The 22,526-nt window shown below is 33.8% G+C and overlaps 1 protein-coding gene and 1 non-coding gene across 7 annotated transcripts; both read left to right on the forward strand.

The window, feature by feature from the left end:
* The first annotated feature begins 224 nt into the window (after positions 1 to 224).
* On the forward strand, positions 225 to 4,231 carry LOC105774320 (probable acyl-[acyl-carrier-protein]--UDP-N-acetylglucosamine O-acyltransferase, mitochondrial). Of its 6 annotated transcripts, XR_001127318.2 has the most exons (12): positions 230 to 479; positions 571 to 650; positions 1,016 to 1,140; positions 1,244 to 1,352; positions 1,514 to 1,606; positions 1,717 to 1,833; positions 1,928 to 2,011; positions 2,182 to 2,286; positions 3,104 to 3,190; positions 3,289 to 3,421; positions 3,565 to 3,660; positions 3,823 to 4,231. XR_001127318.2 is itself a non-coding variant. In XM_012596772.2 (11 exons), exons 1-10 carry the CDS (start codon positions 395 to 397, stop codon positions 3,406 to 3,408), a joined length of 1,005 nt encoding a protein of 334 aa, XP_012452226.1. In that variant the 5' UTR covers positions 230 to 394; the 3' UTR covers positions 3,409 to 3,421; positions 3,565 to 4,231. The 6 variants fall into 6 exon arrangements, 4 of the variants coding, with proteins under 4 accessions (XP_012452227.1, XP_012452226.1, XP_052487905.1 ...); XM_012596772.2 differs by having other exon boundaries at positions 3,565 to 4,231; XM_052631945.1 differs by lacking the exon at positions 230 to 479 and adding an exon at positions 845 to 873 and having other exon boundaries at positions 3,565 to 4,231.
* An 8,493-nt stretch (positions 4,232 to 12,724) lies between these two features.
* On the forward strand, positions 12,725 to 12,831 carry LOC128042234 (small nucleolar RNA R71). Its single transcript, XR_008197439.1, has one exon. It is a non-coding gene; the product is annotated as a small nucleolar RNA R71 (small nucleolar RNA).
* Positions 12,832 to 22,526: the final 9,695 nt, after the last annotated feature.

The raw sequence follows: 22,526 nt of genomic DNA on the forward strand, positions 1-22,526 counted from the left end.
TCATAAATAAATAAATACAGAACATAAGAAAATCATATTTTTGGTAGAATTTAATGAATTGAATCTTATCAATTACTGGGCCTCGTGTGGGCCGTAGTCCGAGAATTACTGGGCCTCAATAACCGAGTTCTTTGAGGTCAAATGTGGATCTCCTTCCATACAACAAGCGTCCAGTCGGATAAACGAACAGTCTAGATTTAATGCGAGTAAAATAGTACGCTACAAACGAGTAAAATCTGGGATGAAGAAGACAAGACAGGTCAAACCTCTTTCACAAAGCAGGCAACAACATAGCGGCCGAAGCCAAAACATTCTTTCAACTCTGTTAAAAGTTCAAAAAATAAAACAGGTCGGAAAAATATCAGCTATTGCCAAAGACTGAGAGCGAAAATCTATGAATTCCCTGCTCAAGTTTCGAAGGCCTTTAAGTTCTTCTCTCACTTCACTATCTTTGCAGCGCCTCTCTACAACTCTCCACTGTAAACCCTTCCTCTATCTTTAATATATCATAATATGAAGATTGAACAACTTGCTGAGTGGGCTTCTTCTCTGTATGTGATTGTGAAACAGATGCTTTCGAAGAGAAAAAGGAGGGGACGAGCTTTATACACCCCACTGCAATTGTTCATCCCAATGCTGTGATTGGCCAGGTGCTTTGTTTTCTACTCTCTCTTCTTTGTTTAATAGCTGCCGCTTTCTTTTCTCTTAAGAGGCACTGGTGTTCATGTATCAGAAATCTGTGATTTGTTTTGACTGTTAAAGCTAAGATCTTTGTTGGCTTTTCCCTGTCAATCAATTTGCTCCTTTACCAATGGTTCTTGTTGAATTGTCTTTTGATACCAAGATTAAATCAACCCAGAAGAATAAATAAGGGTAAAACTTTCAAAGCTTTTTTTTTTTTTTTACTTCAAAGCAGCTTAATTTATTGGTGTAATAAAGAGATATACTTCTCTAATTGCCTTTTCATTTAGCTATAGTCTATAGATTCACTAAAATTTCGAAATTAATGGCACAGGGTGTTTCAGTAGGTCCTTTATGTACAATTGGTCCTTCGGCAAAACTAGGAAATGGGTGTCAAATGCATCCTTCCAGCCATATTTTTGGGAATACAGAATTGGGGAGCCACTGCGTTTTGATGACGTGAGTTTTATTTGGCTGCTTTTTCATCTTCTTTGTGAGGTTCTGTTAGAAATATATATATTTTATGTTGTAATTTATTTAAGTACTAAACTTTATCAGGCAGTGGTGCGGTGGTTGGTGATGATCTTCCTGGGCATACTGTAATAGGATGCAATAACATCATCGGGCATCATGCCGTGGTTGGTATTAAATGCCAAGACATGAAGTACAAGGTAACTTATCTTATTATGCTTTTGGTGCATAATCAATTGCATGCTGCTAATGACTAGATGTATCTCGCATGTACATATCGACAACATTGATGCACTATGCTTCAAATGTTAAACTTTAGCAAAAAAAAAATGATCTTGTCCTTGTATTTCTGTGGTATTAGTTAGGGGATGAATGTTTTCTTGATGTTGGGGACAACAATGAGATCAGAGAATTTACTTCAATCCACCGATCTTCAAAGTCACGTGATGGAACGGTAAATTAGAATATAAAATAACCACATATTTGTTTACTTATATCATAGTAAGAAACATGTGTATATTCTCTAGTCCTTTTCTTCCCTTTCTTAACTAGCTGTCTTATCAGGTTATTGGTGATAACAATCTCATCATGGGGTCTTGTCATATTGCACATGACTGCAAAATTGGTAACAATAATATATTTGCTAATACCACTCTCCTGGCAGGACATGTCATCGTGGAGGTAAGTCTTCTTAATGTTTGTTGGAGTCATTCTGCATGTTTCTCTTGTAGACAACAGTCTCTGCTTAGAACTTGATTCAAGTGCTACAATGTAGGACTATGTGCACACTGGAGGAGCTACTGTTGTTCATCAATTTTGTTATATTGGCTCATTTTCTTTCATCGGTGGTGGATCAGTGGTATGATTGCATAAATGACCTACACTGCAAAAAGATGCTAATTAAGCCCACTAGTAGCGTAGTCCACCTGTAGGACAGTTCAATCATAGTGCCGAAGACTTTTAAGCATTTTCTTTTTGCATTTACAAAAAGAATTGAACCATGTTTGCTATTCATTTCTATGCATGAAGGTTTCGCAAGATGTCCCAAAGTACATGATGGTTTCTGGAGATAGAGCTGAGCTTCGTGGTTTGAATTTTGAGGGTCTTCGGCGTTGTGGATTCCAAGTCACAGAGGTTGTTGGAAAAATTCAACTTTTATTATGATGGCTTATAGTTTAGTTCTATCATAATATTAGTGTAAGATAGATAAGACGTTAGTTGAAAAGGTTCCTTTAATTGTTGATGTAGTCTTCCACCAATTAAAATCTCATATCATTGTCATCTGGATTTTGCTTGAGGTTTTTAGCTACCTGCATGTTGTGCAGCCTGAAACTATTCTAAGTTGCATTTACTTCGGTTTGTATTCCTGCCTTCATTTCTTGAGTTGTGTATGCTTTCACCGTCCTATGAAGATGTTTGATATTTGCCACAAGACCGACTGCTGTAGGCCAGAAGGCAATATTATGGTATGCCTTCTCCAAAGTGTATCTTATGGAGTTGACACTCCAAGGAAAACATTTAGAAATGACAGAAATTGTAAGATAAATTATCCATAAATTGATGAATGATATTAAGAGGGAACTCATTAAATTTGGAGTAATGCTACAATCTATCAAGATTAGAAGATGCTAGTTTCTACTTTATACTTGCTTCCTTTGCTGTTAAAATCAACATGTTTAAGTTTTTAAACAGCATAAAGTGCTAGTATCTTTTGACCTTTTATTGCTTCGGGGATGTCAGTGGCAGCCTTTTGGAATTATATTTTAGCACAATTTTATTAATGCTATTGGTAGTCATTTTTCTATATCTGTTTTAGATTGTTCATCATTTATATTCCATACCCTTGATGCATATGGATATGAAATTTCTACCCTTTTTTGTAGTTCCATTTAATTTGCTCACCTGTTTAAAGTGCTATACTTTTTTTTTTCCTTTTTGTGCAAGGTTCTAGATTAAGAGTTTGAGAACAGCTTATAGAAAAATTTTCATGCCCAGCAACACAAATTCTATGGGTTTCGATGAGCGTCTTTCTGAAGTGGTATTACCTCTCTCCCTGTCACAGACATGCACACAAATAAAAACAAACTCAAATTCATGTCTAGCAAAATACTCAAGCTATATGTATTATCTTTATAGGAACATAATGAAGATTTGGGCAGCGTTCCTGCTGTATGTTCCATGCTCCAGTCCATTCGTGATTCTTTTACTGAAAATCGTCGTGGAATATGCAAATTCAGACAATGGAGCAGTTCTTGAAAGCATTGCTGGAGTGAGTTTCAGTTTAGCTTTGCCCTTTGTCTGTTTGTATATGGGTTTTTTATTCACTATATTTAGTTTACAATTGATTTGGACATTTGGTTATTGTGTTCAAATGGATGCAGCTGGACTTATTTTTTTTGTGTGCTTATGCAGATCTTTTATATGACAACTTTAGCATTTTCAAGCTTTGTACTCTGTGGCATGTACCAGCGTGAGCCAATCCAAGAAGCTTTAGCTTGTTTCATAAAGGTTCGATTTGTAGTTATCTGATATATAAAATATGTATACAAATATTGATTGAGGCTGCTATTGGTTTAACCTATGTTACCCGGACTGGGGAGCGAGTGGCATATACAAATGTGTCCAACACATGTATACTCAACTCTTTATCAAGTATTTTCATATTTGTAGAGGATCGTCACCTCTTACTCATGTCTGAATGTGTTGGACATGAGTACTACAAGGGAAATGAAGACTCCAGGTGAGATGAGGTTTAATCGCATTCAACACATTTGTCTGTCTATTGGCTGATACAATCCTTATTCTTATCAAGCAGAGATTTGAGAAACCATACTATGTAGATTTTGGAAATTTTCTCGGTTTGTAGTTTATGTACTATATGGCCAAAGTTGCCTGGTTTATGCTTGATAAGTTTGCTCGTTTCATGTCACCTTTATTTCTTTGTTATTTTAAACATAGATGTATGGTTTTGTGTAGATGGACGAAGAGGCTTCAGCATATTCTGACATTGTTATATTCATGTATTCTATGCAGTTGGGTTTGTGGATAAATTATTCAAAGCAATTCGTTAAAATGCTTAGATTGATGATTGATGATGAAATTGTAGTTTGAGAGAATAACTTTGCAACGTGGCCCTTTTTGTTTATGGTTTCCTGCTTTACATGCCATTTTCATTGTTAATGCAAGGCTTGGTAAAGAATGATTCAGCTCTGTAGCATAACAGGTTTCCCTTTGTTTTTTTTTTCAAGGAAACAACCCACTTTTTCTTTATCTTTCTTTTTTTCCCCTTTAATAAGCCACACATCATTAGTTGGAACTCTTTTTCACACTGCTCTTTTTTCACCTACTCACACTAAAGTTACCCTGATTTAGGGTGATTATTTAATATGATTGTGTGTGTCATAAATATAGTCAGTCTTTTATGAAGTATATATGTCCCCAAATAAACTAGAAACTACCATGCAAGAGCTGTGTGTATATATATTATTTTAAAGATATGAAGGGGCTTTGCACATTAAACATGCCACAACAGCTGTAGCTCTGACTTGGATTGTGATGGAAGTCCTTTTCATGTCTTTTCTTTCTTGTACTATATATATATGTTTAATGATTATTTTTGGTCTCAATGTGAGATAAAGAAACAAGGTGCATGCGTTGCATCCATTTCAATGTGATTAGCTATAGCTAGTGCTTGTATGTGACATTTTATGATTCTCACGTCTCCATTGATTGCTTCTTTTTTTTTTCTCCTTACAGATTTTATTGTTATCCCATATTGTCAAATTAAAATTGAATTTAATTTCTTTTTCTATATTAATAATCATTGGGAAAACTAGCCAGGAATCATATGATAAGACAAATGGAGGTAGAGGTTTTTTTTTAATATACAAAATAAAGGTTGCAATTTGAGATGAAGAAGAAGGTGCAAGTATCTGAGTTGATTGAATGCTACTATTTAAAGTGATTACATGAAACAAATCTAATTAAACAAAGAAGTCAGAACGAAGATATTTAAAGCAAGTCCTTTGCTTTTTAATTTTTTTTCTTAAGTACACTCATTAAGTTTTCCCAGTGCCCTTAGTACGTCCTTAATTTGTTTTCTAAAACTTCTTTATTACAGCTGAGAAATATTCAACAGGTTTCTGGATTTTGTAAGGAAAGAAGCAAAGTATAAGATAAGAATCTCAAAGCAAACCATACGTACCATCAAATCTCAGTACAAATCCTTAGCTAATACATGCTTTAGTACAATTTTTCCTTTTTTTTAAATTTTTTTATTAAAAAAAGGGGCATATTTGGAGATTCGCCTTGCAAGTTGATTGATTATTTTCATGTGTTCCAATTTTTTATTGAAAATTAAGTTAGGATTATATATATTTTTGTAAAGCAGTCAAATTGGTTCATGGAATTTTGGCATGTACCCTTTGTTAGTAATTGGATTATTGAGGGCACCTCATGAAATCCAAAACCTTTATGAAATTTAGGATTATAATATAAGAAATGTAATGGTTCTTGTTGAGGCGTTTTTTGCCATCCTCTTCATGGAAGCTATTCTTCATATTTGTTAGACACGATTCTTTGATATGACGTGCTAGTGTCATGGGGCTAGAGTTTTCTCTCGCGAATCGTGCGGCCTTAGGCAATCCGTTCGTCCAAACTCGCCTAAGTCAGCCTTAACTCAAGTGAGGATTCTTTAAGAACTCCTCCAAGGCACCAATTGAAGAGCGGAAGCAATTTATGCCAAAAGAAGCTAAACCAAAAAACAACAGAAAGCCACAGAAAAGAATGCACACAAGGTGTTTGAGTAAATGCTCTCAGAATTCTATTACTCTTAAGAATTCAGAATAAAATGGAATGGGTACAAATGAGGGGGAGGCTCTCTATTTATAGTTGAGCTCCCCCAAAACCGACGGTCAAGATACATTTACATCGACGGACGAGATTAACCATATCCCTTTATTTTAGGGATTTACAAGATATGCCATATCAAATCTAATCTAATCTTTACAAGATATGATTCCCTCTATCTTCTAAGATTAGTTACCATATTAGCCTAAGTTGCCATGTCTTCATTATCGGGCCAACCAGACTTTAATCTGATAGGCTTCTCCAATAGTTCTTTGAATCGGGCCAGTTCTCGTGGGCTAAATGTTCCCCATCTAATCGATAGACCTTTATGGGGCGCATCTTGTGCAACGGTCACCGGCTTTGCACTCTGGCCCGTGACACTAGGAGTAACTAGATATCATGCATACCCTCCTAGGCTTAACACGTATTCTTAGAGTTACCCTCTTAGGCTTAACATGAATCCTTAGAGTTACCCCTGCTAAGATCCCATGAGCTAGTGAGCTAGCGAGGAGGTGAGCTAGTAGAGTGATGAGCTAGCAGAGTAGGGAGCTAGCAGAGTGGTGAGCTAGTCAGGAGATACCGTCCCTTCCTTGATTGGGTCAGATTTTAGGTCACCCGGATCGATCGTATTTTGTGATATATTTGATGGTCACAGAACTAACTATAAATACGACAAAGTCAAGTGCACTTTTCGAACAATAGTATAGCTACGGTGATTAGAGATATCGTATCCACGAGGACTAAAAGTATTAGCAATTACTGTTTTCTTATTATTTAGTCGACAATTTGGAGTGATGAGTTTTAATCTAAAATTACTAAACTAATTTAACTAAGAACACAATAGAGAACGAATTAGGAATATAATCGAAAGATAACCAATGAGAGAGACAATACCCAGGAAAGAATCCACCTAGACTCATTCTATTATTATTAATCTGATTTAAATGATTTATTCACTCGATATCTTGATCCGTAGAAATCCCTAAATTATGTTAATATCTCTTGAGTAAGAACAACTGACTTTAGGTTGATTAATTAAAATCTCTTTCCAATTAAAACCCCTATTGTCACATTAACTCGATCTATGGATTCTCCTATTAGATTTGACTCTAATCTGGTATATTTATGTCGTCCTATTTCTAGGATTGCATGCAACTCCACTCAATTATGCTAGATCTACTATTAAATAGAGACTTTTCCTCCACTGAATTAAGCGCATTAAACATGAATTAATATCTTAGAAATATTAAAACAAGAAATAAGCACACATAATTGAGAACAAGAATTAAGTATTTATCATGTAAATAAGAAATTAAATAATAGAATTCGTCATAGGTTTCATCTTCCCTAGGTATCTAGGGAATAGTTTATAATCGTAAATATAAACATCTCAAAGTCAGAATAACCACAAGACATAAATAAACTCATAAAAACTTTGAAAGAAATTAAAATGAGATCTTCGATCTTGATGGATATTCATTTTCGAGTTGGCCCTGATGGTGTTCTTCGAGTTTTTTCTTCGATCTTCTCTGATGACTCCTTTATGTCTTCTTCTAATTGGTATTTATAGACTTTAGAATGCTCAGAAAGTCTAAAAATTGTGTTTTTTTTTTGTATTTGGGAAGCAGGGTGTGAAATCGACACAGGCTGGCACATGGGCGTGTGTCCAGCTCTTGTGGTACACATGGGTGTGTATCCATCCCGTGTGGAAATGCCCAGGCCGTGTGGCTCTTGAAAAAAAACTCTATTTGTCTGATTTTTGCTCATTTTTCGCTCATTTCACTCCCAAATGCTCTTTTAAGTATAGAAACATGAATTTAAAGGATTAAGAGCATCAGAGTCACTAATTTGCATAATTAATCATCCAAAAACGCATTAAAAATGAGATTAAAATATGTTACATTTATAGCTTATCAAATATACCCACACTTAAGTGTTTGCTTGTCCTCAAGCAAAATCCTCAATTGACATTTAAGTTAATATTTCTCAACTTGTAATTCCCATCAATAATGTCTCAAAATAATTTACAAATAATCATGCATTGACAATTCAACTAAAAGAGCACTAAAGTTTCAAACAATCTAAGCTAACATTTGTAAGCACGAAAACGTAGGTGTCTCCCCTTATTTAAGTAGTTACCTTTTATTCAAAATTAAGAAGAATTGACATCCTCACTAAAGATTCACTCAAGCACTCAAAGTGTTTAAGGCTCAGTAATATGCACTCAATAGTCGAACAAGAAATGTCATTACCATAGGCTTGCTTGAAAATCAAATCTCCACCACTATAAAATGATATGATACACAAATCAAAATGTCTTTAAGAGGTTGTAACGGGGTTTAGGTTAAGGGTGTGGAGAAAGACCAAAAAAGTTGGTTATAATCGAGATCGAATTGATAAATTACCAAAATAAACAAATGCTGAATTAAGAACAAGTGCATAAATCAACCAACATAGAACCAAATAATAATCAATATTATTTTTCAATGTATTTATATATTTTTATTTTTTTATCTAGAACTATCAAAAATAATTTAACAAATCAAACATAAGAACATAGTTAAGCAACTAACCAGATCAAATCTAAAAAAAAAAAGAAGTTAATCAAACGGGAAAAAGTCTCAACAAACAAAAAATGAGTTATGGGTTAACATTAATGGGTAAATCAAGAAAAAATGTGTCAGGCTCAAGGGGATTCACTAAGGGGTAATTAAAAAAGGTAGGCTTTTTATGAGATAAGTGAGTTAAAATCTAAGTGCCTTTACCATCTCAGTATATCAAATCAAAGATGTGGTCTTGACGTGCATAATCGAAGCAAATTCTAGAATAAAAAATCAAGTTGACACACTCATAACCAATAATAAAATGAACATGAAAAAAATGTATGCTCTAAAGGCTCAAAATCTCACAAAAATTATGGTTTTGATGTCAAACTTGCAAATCTCAAACTTCAAGATAAAACTTCAATTTAGAGAAACAACCTAAGATTGTAAATTTTTTAAAAATAAATTATCATGCCTGATTCTCTCATGTCTTAAAGTTTAAATCAACCAATGCAAAAATATCTACAAATTAATCCAAAAACATCAATAAAAATTCCAACTCGAAATTAATTCACTCTAATAGAAGTATAAGAAGATTACTTAAATACATATATTAATTCAGGGATTTTCTAATAATTATATGAATAACCTCCCCACACTTAAGATGTACATTGTCCTTAATGTACAAACAGGTATAATCACAGTATAAGCAGAATGTCATAAGAGAGGGAGAAAACTAAAACTTCTTTGAATATTGAATGAAATTGTCAGGATGGTGAAAAGCGGAATTGTAGGTAATTCTAAATGTAATGCATTAGTCCAAGCAAACTAATAAGAAAATAAACACAAATAGTGAAGAAGATTAATGGGTTACAACTCAATTAGAAACAACCATAAAAAATAAAAATATAGTTTAAAAGATAATAAATGAAAGAAGTCAAAGAAAATAAAAATTAAAAAACTAAAAAAAAAAATAAAAATAAACATAAACATAAAATAAAAATAAAAATAAAACTAAAAAGAAAAAAATAAAATCAATGATCCTCATCGTCAGAAGCATCAGTATCGTGAGTCACCGGTGCTGAAGAGGATATATGAAGGTGTTGACAGATGTGCTGCAATGTTGCGTTAATACTGTCGAACCTCTAAAACCAGTGCTGCTCGAAGCGAGTGAACCGCTCGGAGAGGTCTGCTAAGGTAGCATGCAAAAATATAATCAAACAATAATAATAAAATTACTAAGTGGAATAAATAAAATAAATAAAAATAAGTAGAATAAGAAAATAAATATATAAATAAATTAAAGAAAATAATAAAATAATAAAATAATAAAATAATAAAATAATTAAATAATTAAATGATAAAATAATAAAGAATTAAAAATAGGGGAAATAGGGAGGCCCGACGATGAGACGGTGGTTGGAGGTTCAAGTGGCGGTCGACGGGCTAAAAGAGGGGGCTCGTGGTGGTGCGATGTGGAAGAGGAGAGGGGATGATGGGGTGAGGGCTGGTCGCGGGGGGAGAAGGGAGGCTGCACGGTGGTGCAGGGTAAGAAGGAGGGGCTGGTCGTGTGGCCGGTGATCAGAGGGCGTGGGGGTTAGTCGATAATAAAAGGTGGAGCGGCGGCTAGGTTGAAAAAGATAGGTTTTGATGTCATGCGCCCGTGTAGGGCTTTCCCAGCCCGTGTGCGATTTAAAAATCAAGCCCAGTCTTCACATGGCCTCGGACACGCCTGTGCATCCAGGCCGTGTGTGATTTCCTTCGTTTCTCCCCGTGTGTGAGGCCGTGTGGGTCACACAGCCACCCACATGCCCATGTAGCCCGACCCGGTGGCTCTTGCTCGTGTAACTCATTGACTTGAAATAAAATTGAAAAAATTAACTCCAGGACTCACACGGCCTGGGACACACCCGTGTGTCCAGGCCATGTAACCTTCGAATTTTTGAAAAATTAAGTCCCAAGACTCACACGGGTCGCCAGGTCGTGTAGCTCATTGTCGAATGCCCCATTGTGCACATAGCCTGGGACATGCTCGTGTGTCCAGGCCGTATGGGTTAATTTTTTTAATTTAATTTAATTAATTTGAAAATAATCATGAAAGAAAGTTAAAAGAATTGGCAGAATGTTAGACACTCGGGTTGCCTCCTGAGAAGCGATTATTTAGAGTTTAACCTCGACTTACCTTGTGCGCACGATTATGGTGGTTCGCAGAGCCGAGGCTCCTCTTTCTCGCTATCAAAATTAATACCAAGATAAGGTTTAAGTCGAGTATTATTCATCTTAAATATGTCGAATTCAGAATGAGTTACCTCGACTTTATCGTAGGGGAAGATGTTTAGTACCATGAATGGGTTTGATTCGTTTGCATCAAGCTCCGACGGGGCAATTCGTGGATCCGTTTTGTCTAGTAGTACTTTGTCCCCAACCTTAAATTGGTTCATCATGGCGTTGCTTTGGCTCTTCGTCGTGCTTTTTAGTTTCTCCTTGACATGTGTCCGCCATTCATCTAGTTCATCAATTTGAACCATTCGCTCTTCATAGGTTGTTCTATTTCTATCGCATTGACTGAAACATGACTCTATTACGTTTTTTCGAGGGGTTTCTTGCAAAGAAGGTTGAGCCGCATGGTCATTAACATTAAAAGGATATTTAAAACCATCTCAATCACTAGATGTTCTTACAGAATCACGAGCTTGGAGAGTAATCGCTTCATCACCTACACGAAGTTCTAATTCACCCGTACCAACATCTATTATAGTCCTGACAGTGGCTAAAAAGGGTCGTCCTAAAATTAAATGTACCTCACTACCCTTATCCATCTCCAGCACAATAAAGTCAATGGAAAATATGAATTTATCGATTTTAACAAGCACATCTTTAATAACACCCCTAGGATATCTAATGGTTCTATCCGCTAATTAAATACTCATCCTAGTTTATTTGGGTTTCCCAAGACCTAGTTGTTTAAACATTTTATAGGGCATGACGTTAATACTAGCCCCTAAATCAGCCAAAGCATTATCAATATTTAAACTACCAATTAAACAATGAATTGTAAAACTCTGAATCTTTCAGTTTGTTAGGTAGTTTATTTTGTAAGATGGCTGAGCAAACTGGATTGAGTTCCACAGTCGACGAATCATCTGACTTTTGTTTGTTTGCCAATAGCTCCTTTAAAAATTTGACATAATTGGGCATCTGCGAAAGAGCTTCAACAAACGGTAAGTTAATGCGTAATTTTTTTTAAGAGTTTAAGAAATTTACCAAATTGTTCGTTCGTATGGTCTCTCTTCGTCGTGTTAGAATATGGAACTCGAGGTTTATATTCTTTGGCAACCGGCTTTTGCTCTTTCTAGCTTACGCCAACCTTATTGTTATTCACCATAATTTCTTGCCTCGATTCTTGTTCAGATTCAACTAACCCTTCTTCATCTCGAACAATAACTGCATGAAGCTGCTCCCGTGGGTTAGTTTTAGTATTGCTAGGTAAACTACCTTGTGGTCTTTCTGAGATTAATTTAGCAAGTTGACCGATTTGATTCTCAAGTCCTTGAATCGACACTTGCTGATTTTTCAATGCTGCCTCAGTGTTTTGAAAATGGGTTTTTGACACTAAGATAAACTTCATTAACATCTCCTCAAGGTTTGACTTCTTCTATTACTAATAAGGTGTTTGTTGGAAGCCTAGAGGGGTTTGTGCTCTCTGATTTCCTTGACCACCCCAAGAGAAATTGGAATGGTTCCTCGAACCTACATTATAGTTGTTACTATAAGGGTTATTTTCAGGCCTAAAATTATTACCCATATAATTGACTTGCTCGTTTTCTGTGCTAGGACTGAAGGGTAAACATTCTCGATTATTCATTCCACTTTCATTTGTATTGCATTGCATCACCAGATGTACCTGCATAGACAAATATAAACCATCAATTTTCTTATTAAGCAAATCTACTTGGTTTGATAACATGGTGACTGTATCTAAATTAAAGACACTGGCTACTTTCATTGGCTTTGTCCTCATAACTTGCCACTGGTAGTTATTAAGTGCCATCTCCTCTATAAACTCATAAGCCGCTTCGGGTGTCTTATTATTCAGTGTACCACTGACTGCTGCATTAATGAATTGTTTTGTCGAAGGGTTTAAACCATTGCAGAAGGTTTGAACTTGTAACCATAAGGGTAACCCATGGTGAGGGCATCGTTTCAATAAGTCCTTATACCTCTCCCATGCATCATATAGAGTCTCTAAATCGATCTTAACAAAAGAAGAGATATCATTCCTTAACTTGGCTATCTTAGCCAGTGGGAAGTACTTTAGAAGGAACTTTTCGGTCATCTAAGCCCATGTAGTGATGGAACCTCATGGTAAAGAGTTCAACCATTGTTTAGCTTTGTTCTTCAACAAGAATGGGAATAATCGTAAGCAAATGGCATCGTCAGTGGTGCCATTAATCTTAAAAGTATTGCAGATTTCTAGAAAATTGGCCAAATGAGTATTTGGATCTTCGTCTTGCAAACCATCGAAATGAACAAACTGTTATACCATTTGAATAGCGTTCGGCTTCAATTCGAAATTATTTGTAGCAATGGTGGGTCGCACAATACTCGATTTAGGGCCAGACAGAGTGGGCTTAGCATAATTGTACATAGTACAAGGAACATGAGCTACTGCAACTACAGGAGGTAGCTGAATAATCTGAATATCGTCCATCTCCTCAGTAATAATAATGTCCTCTTGTTTGTCTACTAAATTTTGTCGACTTTTCCTTACGTCTCTATAATTTCTACGAGATATACTTTCAATTTTGCTATCAAACAGTAATGGTCTCAATGGCTAAAAAATTAGAATGTAAAAATTAGACTAAAAAATAAAATAAAGTAAAAATGGCTAAATTAATAAAAATAAAGTGTTCTTAAAATTTTAGTTCCCGGCAATGGCGCCAAAAACTTGATGGCCAAAGAACTAACTATAAATACGACAAAGGCAAGAACAGCTATCGAACAATAGTATAGCTACGATGAGTAAAGATATCGTATCCATAATGACTAAAAGTATTAGTAATTACTGTTTTCTTATTATTTAGCCGAAAATTTGGAGTGATGAGTTTTAATATAAAATTACTAAACTAATTTAATTAAGAACGCAAAAAAAAAAAAACGAATCAGGAAAATAATCGAAAGATAACCAATGAGAGAGATAATACCCAGGAAATAATCCACCTCGACTTCTTCTATTATTAGTAATATGATTTAAATGATTTATTCACTCAATGTCTTGATCCGTAGAAATATCTAAATTATGTTAATATCTCTTTCGAGAGTAAGAACAACTGACTCTAGGTTGATTAATTAAAGTCTCTTTCCAATTAAAACCCCTATTGTCGCATTAACTAGATCTATGGATTCCCCTATTAGATTTGACTCTAATCCAGTAGATTTATGTCGTCCTATTTCTAGGATTGCATGCAACTCCACTCAATTATGCTAGATCTACTATTAAACATGAACTTTTCCTCCACTGAATTAAGCACATTAAACATGATTAATATCCTAGAGATATTAAAACAAGAAATAAGCACACATAATTGAGAACAAGAACCAAGTATTTATCATGTAAATCAAAAATTAAATAATAGAATTAGTTCATAATCGTAAATAGAAACATCTCAAAGTCAGAATAACCACAAGACATAAAAAAACTCATAAAAACTTCGAAAGAAATTAAAAGGAGATCTTCGATCTTGATGGAGATCCTCTTCTGAGTTGGATCCGATGGTGTTTTTTTAAGTGTTTTCTTCTATCTTTTCTGATGGCTCATTTATGTCTTCATCTAATTTGTATTTATAGACTTTTAGAATGCTCAGAAAGCCTAAAAATTGTGTTTTTCCACGTATTTGGGAAGCAGACTGTAAAATCGACACTGGCTGGCACGTAGGCGTGTGTCTGGAATGACAAAAATGTGCAAGTGTACACAATCGTAACAAGTAATAAAGTGACAAGTAAATGTCGAGTTATCGCACCCACAGAGACTGTAAAAAAGAATATTTATGAAATTAATGTTAAAACACTTTGGTGATGGAAAATATTTTGGTTTAAAGATGATTAAAAACTAATGGTTAAAAACTAAGTAAAAAAATTAAAAATAAAAAGGTTCTAATGCACGATTTCAAATATGTTTTAATCAAGATGATATAATTGTGTTGGATTAATTACATTCCTTTCACTTAGAATTATTATACTTATGTTTATCTTTGCTACGAACAAATTCACGGCAACTGGGTAATTTGCTAACTACTGCTCATACATACTTATTAAATTAATCAATCTCTTGAACATATCCCTATGTCAATTCAAACAATTAACTCGATTTAATAAGCATATAAAAGACTATGTGAGGTAACAAAGTATTTCTACCTTGAAATAGTTTAATCACAATAATCTTGGAAGTTATGCAAGGCATATGTATCGCCAAATACAATGCTAAATTAACTTCAGCTACCTTAGAATAATAAACATGCTGTAACACCTCTTACCCACATTCGACACCGAAATAGGGTACGAGGCATTACCAGAACACATACACTTATAAACATGTTAAACCCAGTTATAAAATTTCATTCAAATTTAAGCTTTTCAAATTTTTAACATTCTTTTATAAATATTCACGTTATAACTTCAAAATACTATATTTGTAACAAATAGGGCTTCTGAGACCCAATACATACTCATGCATTTCAATACTTCATTTCCATTTCATTTAATTCACGATTCTCATGTTTACGATTCAATTCAATTTCTCAATCCAATATACATTTCAATACCACAATCATTCATTTAATTCAAATCATATCATTTGCAATTTTCATTTAATTCACGTACAGTTCAATTTCATTAAGTTCAATACTAATACATATTTATCGTTTAACTTAACGTCCCCTTTTTGCGTCATTTTACACTTCAAGCATGAACTTAACATTTCATTTCCTTTCCACTCCCGTTTCCTATGCATATCACACAAGATATAAACATTACACTCAACCATAGTCGCAAGCTAGTCTTTTTTGAAGACTAACCACATGATAAACCATTTTAATAAAGATTACAAACTTTAAACCTTACCACCCTTTTATGATTACAAGCATATTTCCATCTAGGCATTTACCATCTCAATGCATAATTTAATAAATTTAATGCGGCGTAATCCAGCCACAAATTGGCCAAAGCCTAAGCATACACACCAAATATGCTAGCCAAATAAATATATAGTATAAGCATTATAAGCATGGATAAGCACCACATTTATTTATGTATCAAACTTACCAACATGAGTTAATTCATAAACCAGTTTTGACATTGCTACATACCAAACCATATACCAAGTATACCACATACACATACTATGAAACTTTATTTTCTTACATGAACTTTAACCATAACTAATAATGCACAATTATAAACATCATTTCTTTTCAATCATTTATCGATTATAATCAAGCATATGGCCAATTATACACAAATCATTCATATGTTCTTCCAATTTTCCTCCTCCTCCTCTCCATTCCACATCCTTAATGTACATAACACTCTTAGAAATAACATTTTCTATAGTTTCACTATTCACTTACATGTATACTTAAAACTATCTCTCGAGTCAGAGTTACTAAATTATTTTTACCTAGAGCTACAGAACTCCAAATTAAGAACTATTAATTTTCCCCAAAATTAGATTCACATATCTTCTTACCATAAAATTTTCAGAATTTTTGGTTTAGCCAAATGGTACAGTTTATTCATTAAAATTTCCCTATTTCACTACTCAGTAGTTCGACCTCTCTTGACTAAAAATTATTATCTCATTGTACAAAATTTAGATATTGTTTCTGTTTGTTTTTCTTGAAAATAGATTCAATAAGTATTCTAAAATATAAACTTTATTCCATAATTATTTTTTTTGCAATTTTTACAATTTTCCAAATTCAAAACAGAGGATTCCAAACTCATTCGACTATGTCTAACTTAACTTCAAATATCTCAAAATATATAACTCTTTTCTTTCTCTGTTTCTTTTATGTGAAAATAGATTCATTCAGCTTCAATTTCATATATTATTTATCTTCTAATTCAATTTCCATAATTTTGGTGAATTTTCAAAGGCACATAACTGTTGCTGTCTAAACAATTTTGTTGCGAAATGTACTCTTTCATAATTTCACTTTTTCACTTTCAATCACAATTCAATTCAAAATTCATTTTTCCATTTCTAAGTCGATATTCAATTCAATTCCATACCTATATTCATTATTCAATTACACTTAGTCAATTTCCCAATGAACACTTCGAAATAATAACAGATACTCGGAGGATTCAGCACATAGCAACCACCTTATTAATCAATGATGTCCGTTGGAATCAACACATAGCAACCACCTTATTAATCAATGATGTCCGGTTCACATAGTAGCCTGCACATAGTACTACACACGTGATCGAAACTATTCGGTACGCATAGTAGCCTGCACATAGTACTACACATGCGACCTATCATTTCGGTACACGTAGTAGCCTGCACATAGTACTACACATGTGACTATCACTTTCACTTTTACATAGTGGCCTACACACACTCCGTGCCACACATGTGATCATTTCTGTCACTTCATTCGTATCCCTTTTTATTCCAAAGGTTCATTCGGGAATTTTTCACTTTTTCTCACTTTTCTTTTTATCGATCAATTTCAATTTCTCGTCTTTCTTGATTTATAACAATAAATTTAACTTATATAACATTCACACTATTCATTCCAGTCCAAAAATCATAATTTGGCAAAATTATGTTTTTGCCCCTAATGTTTCACAAAATTATGGTTTTGTCCCTAGGCTTGTAAAATATTTTTTATTCAATTTATTTGCATTTTAGGCTTAGTCGAACCATTTTATGACAGTTTCAATTCACAATTTTCACTTATTCACACAATTATGACACATTTTATAACTTTTACAAATTAATACTTTTAGACATTTTTATCGAAAATTACTTAGTACAAATCATTTATCACACTCCAAACATTCATATTCTTCCGTAGAACATCAAAATAATGCATATTCTCCATGGGTAAATTTTTAAACATCAACTCTAGCTCAAATAAATGGTAGAAATAGGTAAATCATATTACGGTAATCTCAAAAACGTAAAAATCATTAAAAACGGGGCAATGATGGACTTACTATTGAGCTTGGAAGCTTGAAAACCCTAACCATGGCTTCCCCCTTGCTAAATTCGGCCTTATGGAAAAGATGGACAAAAATTGGCCTTTAATTTTGTTTTTAATTCATTTTAATAACTAAATAACCAAAATGGCCTTAATGAAAAACTTTGGAAACATGCCTAAACATGCCCATTTTTGTCCACCAACTTAACCAATGGTATAATTACCATATAAAGACCTCCAATTTAAAATTTCATAACAATTGGACACCTCTAACATATAGAACTCAACTTTTGCACTTTTTACAATTTAGTTCTTTTGACTTAATTGAGTTCCCAAACGTCAAAATTTTCGAACGAAATTTTCACGAAATCATTTTGTGAAATTTTAGACCATAAAAATATAATGAAAACAAATTTTTTTCTCGTCGACTTTGTGGTCCCGAAACCACTATTCCGACTAGCCCCAAATTCGGGCTGTTACACATGCACTGATTAAGTATTGTGTCGACTAATTACAATTTCAACACTATTTAATAATTAATTCATTAGTTATCTAACAATTAATATTGCAAGAATAACTTAGGCATGATTTTACTTAATCAAGCATCTTATCGAGGCCTATAACAGCACAAACACAATTTCAATAATTCAAGCAGGCAAAATATAATCAACCTAACACGGAGTAAATTCAATCTAGATTGATTAAAATAACCATTTCAATACCATAAATATTCATAAACATGTTTGTCAAAACAACAACAAAATTTAAAGAGTTAGGGAACAATAAGCAAATCTGTTGTTTTTCTGTGGTTTGACTGATTTCTCCGTTCTTCATTCTCCATTTTCCTCGGCTATTAAGGTGGCTTATGAACACTTTAATTGCTATTCAACAATGGCTGATGAGGACCTCTTTCCCAAGAGAAGAAATTGACACATGAACAAAAGGGAAAATGGTAAGGAAAAGTTGAGAGAAAGTGAGAGAGGAGAAGAGGGAATGAGAGTGTGAGGGATGATTTGAATAGGTAGCAAAGGAAGGTTTATATTGCTGAGGATGGCTGCTAAAAATAGCAAATTTCAGCAGCCAAAGATCCCCCTCATGGCCGGCCATCCTACATGGCAAAGTTGAGACTTTCAACTTTGCTGAAATTAGCCTGGGGAAAATTCGTAAAGCCTTGATTTAAGGTGAGGTTTGAATGAAATTTGGAAGTATTCCAAGGGCCTTATTGCAGCTAATTTAATCAGCTAAAAATGCTGATTTGGGTCAGCATTTGAACTGTTCTGGGCTACCTAATTGGTGGCTGGTTCGGTTTGCTCAATTTGGTTCAACTGGTGTGGTTCAACTGGTCCTTTTTTCCATAATTAATTAAAATTAATGTATTCAGCCCAAATTAAATTAGGAATAAATTAAAATTAATTAAATCATGAATTAATACACATATTTGGATCGTCTTAGGCTGGAAATTATTTTGCCTTGTTACTTTGAATTGCTTCTCGATTTTGTTTTTTTAACGGTGTCTGCAAGGTCAATTTTTGCCCTTTGTGCGAATCTGTCGAAAATAGTCAAAATTAATCAAAATCAACTATAAAATTAATTAAAATTCATCATATTTTTAACATAATTTAATTATTTTATAATATTTAATTATTTATAGACAAGAATTTAACTGAAATAGCATGATTTTAAGTTAAAAAGGGCATGTAAAAACACATATAGTTTCGTGTTTCCAGTGTTCAGCCCATGTGGCACACATGGGCATTTGTCCAACCCATTTGGAAATGCCTAGGCCGTGTGGCTCTTGAAAACAGCTCTATTTGTCCAATTTTGGCTCATTTTTTGCTTCTTTTGCTCCCAAATACTCTTCTAAGTATAGAAACATGATTTTAAAGGATTATGAGCATCAAATTCACTACTTTGCATAATTAATCATCCAAAAATGCATTAAGAATGAGATTAAAATATGTTACTTTTATAGCTTATTAGTATTCTATAACAATTCTTTTTTAATTTGATTTTTGGTAATGTTTAATTGTGCAAGATAAATATTTGTAGAGTTAAGGATGTTTAGAAGGAAAATAAAGAAAATTAATTGATGTTATTCAAGAATAAGAAAAATTCTTTGGGAAGTAGACGAAGAACAGAGAAAATTTGTATTGATTGCTCCGAAAAAAATCGAACCAAGTATGATTACATTATTAGTTCTTATAGTTGAGTGTGAACTTTATTACTATTTAAAAATAGACAATAGCTAATTTTACAAAATAACTTCAAACTCTCTAACTCTTTAAACAAATTAATTAACAAGTTGTTGATTGATTTGACTATGCTATGATATTCTCGTTGCTCTTTCTCTATTCTAAACACGTCTTCAGTCATCATTGAATTACTATAGAATGCCTCTTGAGGGGAGTGGACTCTCAGTTTTTGTTGAAAACTAATGTTTTAGTCACTCTAAAATGGACTGAGTTTAGATATGGACTCGAATGCTTTCGGCTTCCTACAATATGAAGGTAAATTATGGGGGAGCTAGAGCTTGTGCTTTAGGATGCTTTCTGATATTTAAGTTAGTAAGGGGAGCTCGTAATAAAGAAAGGTAAAAATGAGGGTAAAGATAATGGAGATATGAAAAGATGATAGAAAAAAGATGACCCCCCTGTAAGGTATAATACCTCTTGTCATTGTGCTTGGTCCCCAAGCTTGTTTCTTGTTGATTGTTGGCATAAGGAGTGATCCCACATTATATTGAGTTGAGTTGCTAGAGCTTGACAATTAACACATTTGTCCTTATTTGTATTACGGTAGAGCAATATGTCTTCCGTTTGGTTTAAGTTTAATTATAAAGACCTCATAAAGACATGTGTTAAGGTTTTTTTAAGATGTGATACTTTGGTATTAAGTGATTTGGATTTATTGATCATATGAGGATAAATATGTGAATGTCAAATCGTTTAACTTGGTTGCATCCTCTGAGGTATCAGCTATAAGAATTTTTTTGTTGCTTAAGATCTTTTCTATGTTGGCTAGGATGTGGTGCATTGTCTTTCAAGTTTGTTGCTTTCACACAGAGTGTCTAGGAATAAGGTTCTGCTTGAGTAGATATAATTGATTAGTGATTGTCGATCTAAGGATCATTGGTTTGATTATGTTGATGAAGTTGTAATAATAGTAATATTTCATTTTTCGAGAAGTTGATGAGAGCTTGTAAGGTATCTGAGTTATGTTGATGAAATTGGATTGATGGTATTGAGATTATACTATGCGATCTTTTAGCTCCAAAAGGGCTTATAGCAAAGGCAAAGTTGATTGTTAAAATTATATCCCTTGAAGCATTATTTCCTTTTGATCATTTGGGAGTTATTCCATGGAAACTAAAGTAATAGACTTAACATAATTCTTGAAGTGGGATTTAAGGGGTTAAAATCATATCTCTTCTAGGGCTCAAGTTTTGCTTGTTAAATGGGAGTAAACATGTGAGCTCAATGTTTTTTATGTGAATATATCCTATGAGGGAAAGATAATGTATCCCTTGAGGGAGTGAGAATGTGTACCATAAAGGAGTGAGAATGGATCCCTTAAATGAATGAGAATGTATCCCCCAAGGGAATGGTGACATATCTCGCAAAAGGTTAGGAACAAATCCCCTAAAAGAATGATAAAATGTATCCCTTAAGGAAATGAGATTGTATCCCATAAGGGAATGTTGATGTATCCTCTAAGAGATTAAGAAATGACTTATTAAGGGAATGAGAATGTGAGAACATATTCCATGAGGATATGAGAATAGATCTCATAAGGGATTAGGAACAAATCCTCTGAGGGTATAAGAATGTGAAAATGTATCCCCAGATATTAATGACTATATAGTGGACTAAATAATGCACTTTTTGTTGTTTGCATCACATTTTTTCTTGAGAACTAGAGGACATGTCATATTTGTTTTCAAAAAGGTCTTCATTGTAGGATCTTATTTTTGCATGGAGGTAGATTTTGTATTGTTAAGTACTTATAATAAAGGTTCTAATGAAGGTGCCATGCATTGATAAGAAAATTGTAGAGAGAAAGAGATGCACTTGTAAGTTGCATGTTGTTATTAAGTAACATTCTCTTATCATATAGAGAGAAGGATTGCTAATGACTTTTTAGTTACTCCCTTGGTTTGTAAAAAGGTGAAAGAGACTATTAATGAAGACTCAAATATTATTGTTAATCAAGGTGAATGGATAACCTCTATCAATAGGCTAATTATTTATCTACCTTAGAGGGTGCGAGGCTTATTGAGAGGCCAAGGCTAAGGGCAAAAGTAAAGGCAAAGTTACTAATGCTTCAACTTTAGGTGATAGTGTTGTTGTATAAGGGCCAAGCATAATCATGAATCTAGATTGGACCACAAGATGATGGCCACAATACAATATTAATGAGATAGGGCAGTTGGGTGCCATAATAAGCGTTAGAGACATTCTTAAAATATATGTAAGATGTTCCACAGGAATAGAATAGCTATTATTTAGAGACCTGAGTTATTCTTGGAGTATAATACGAAAGATAAGTTGCAGCCTGGTTTTCTATCATGTTTGGCTGGCATCGTTACTACTTGGCAGGTAATATAATTAGTATCCTAGTTTAACACTTGTCCCACAAATGATGCCAATTGATTTAGTCACTTTTAGACATATTGGGTTTGGAGATAGATTTAAATTCTCTTGAGTTTCTACAAGATGAAGGTGAATTATTAGGGAATTAGAGCTTGTGCTCTAGGATGCTCTCTGATGCTTAAGTT

Source organism: Gossypium raimondii, chromosome 6, assembly GCF_025698545.1.
Source record: "Gossypium raimondii isolate GPD5lz chromosome 6, ASM2569854v1, whole genome shotgun sequence".
Taxonomy (NCBI): Eukaryota; Viridiplantae; Streptophyta; class Magnoliopsida; order Malvales; family Malvaceae; genus Gossypium; species Gossypium raimondii.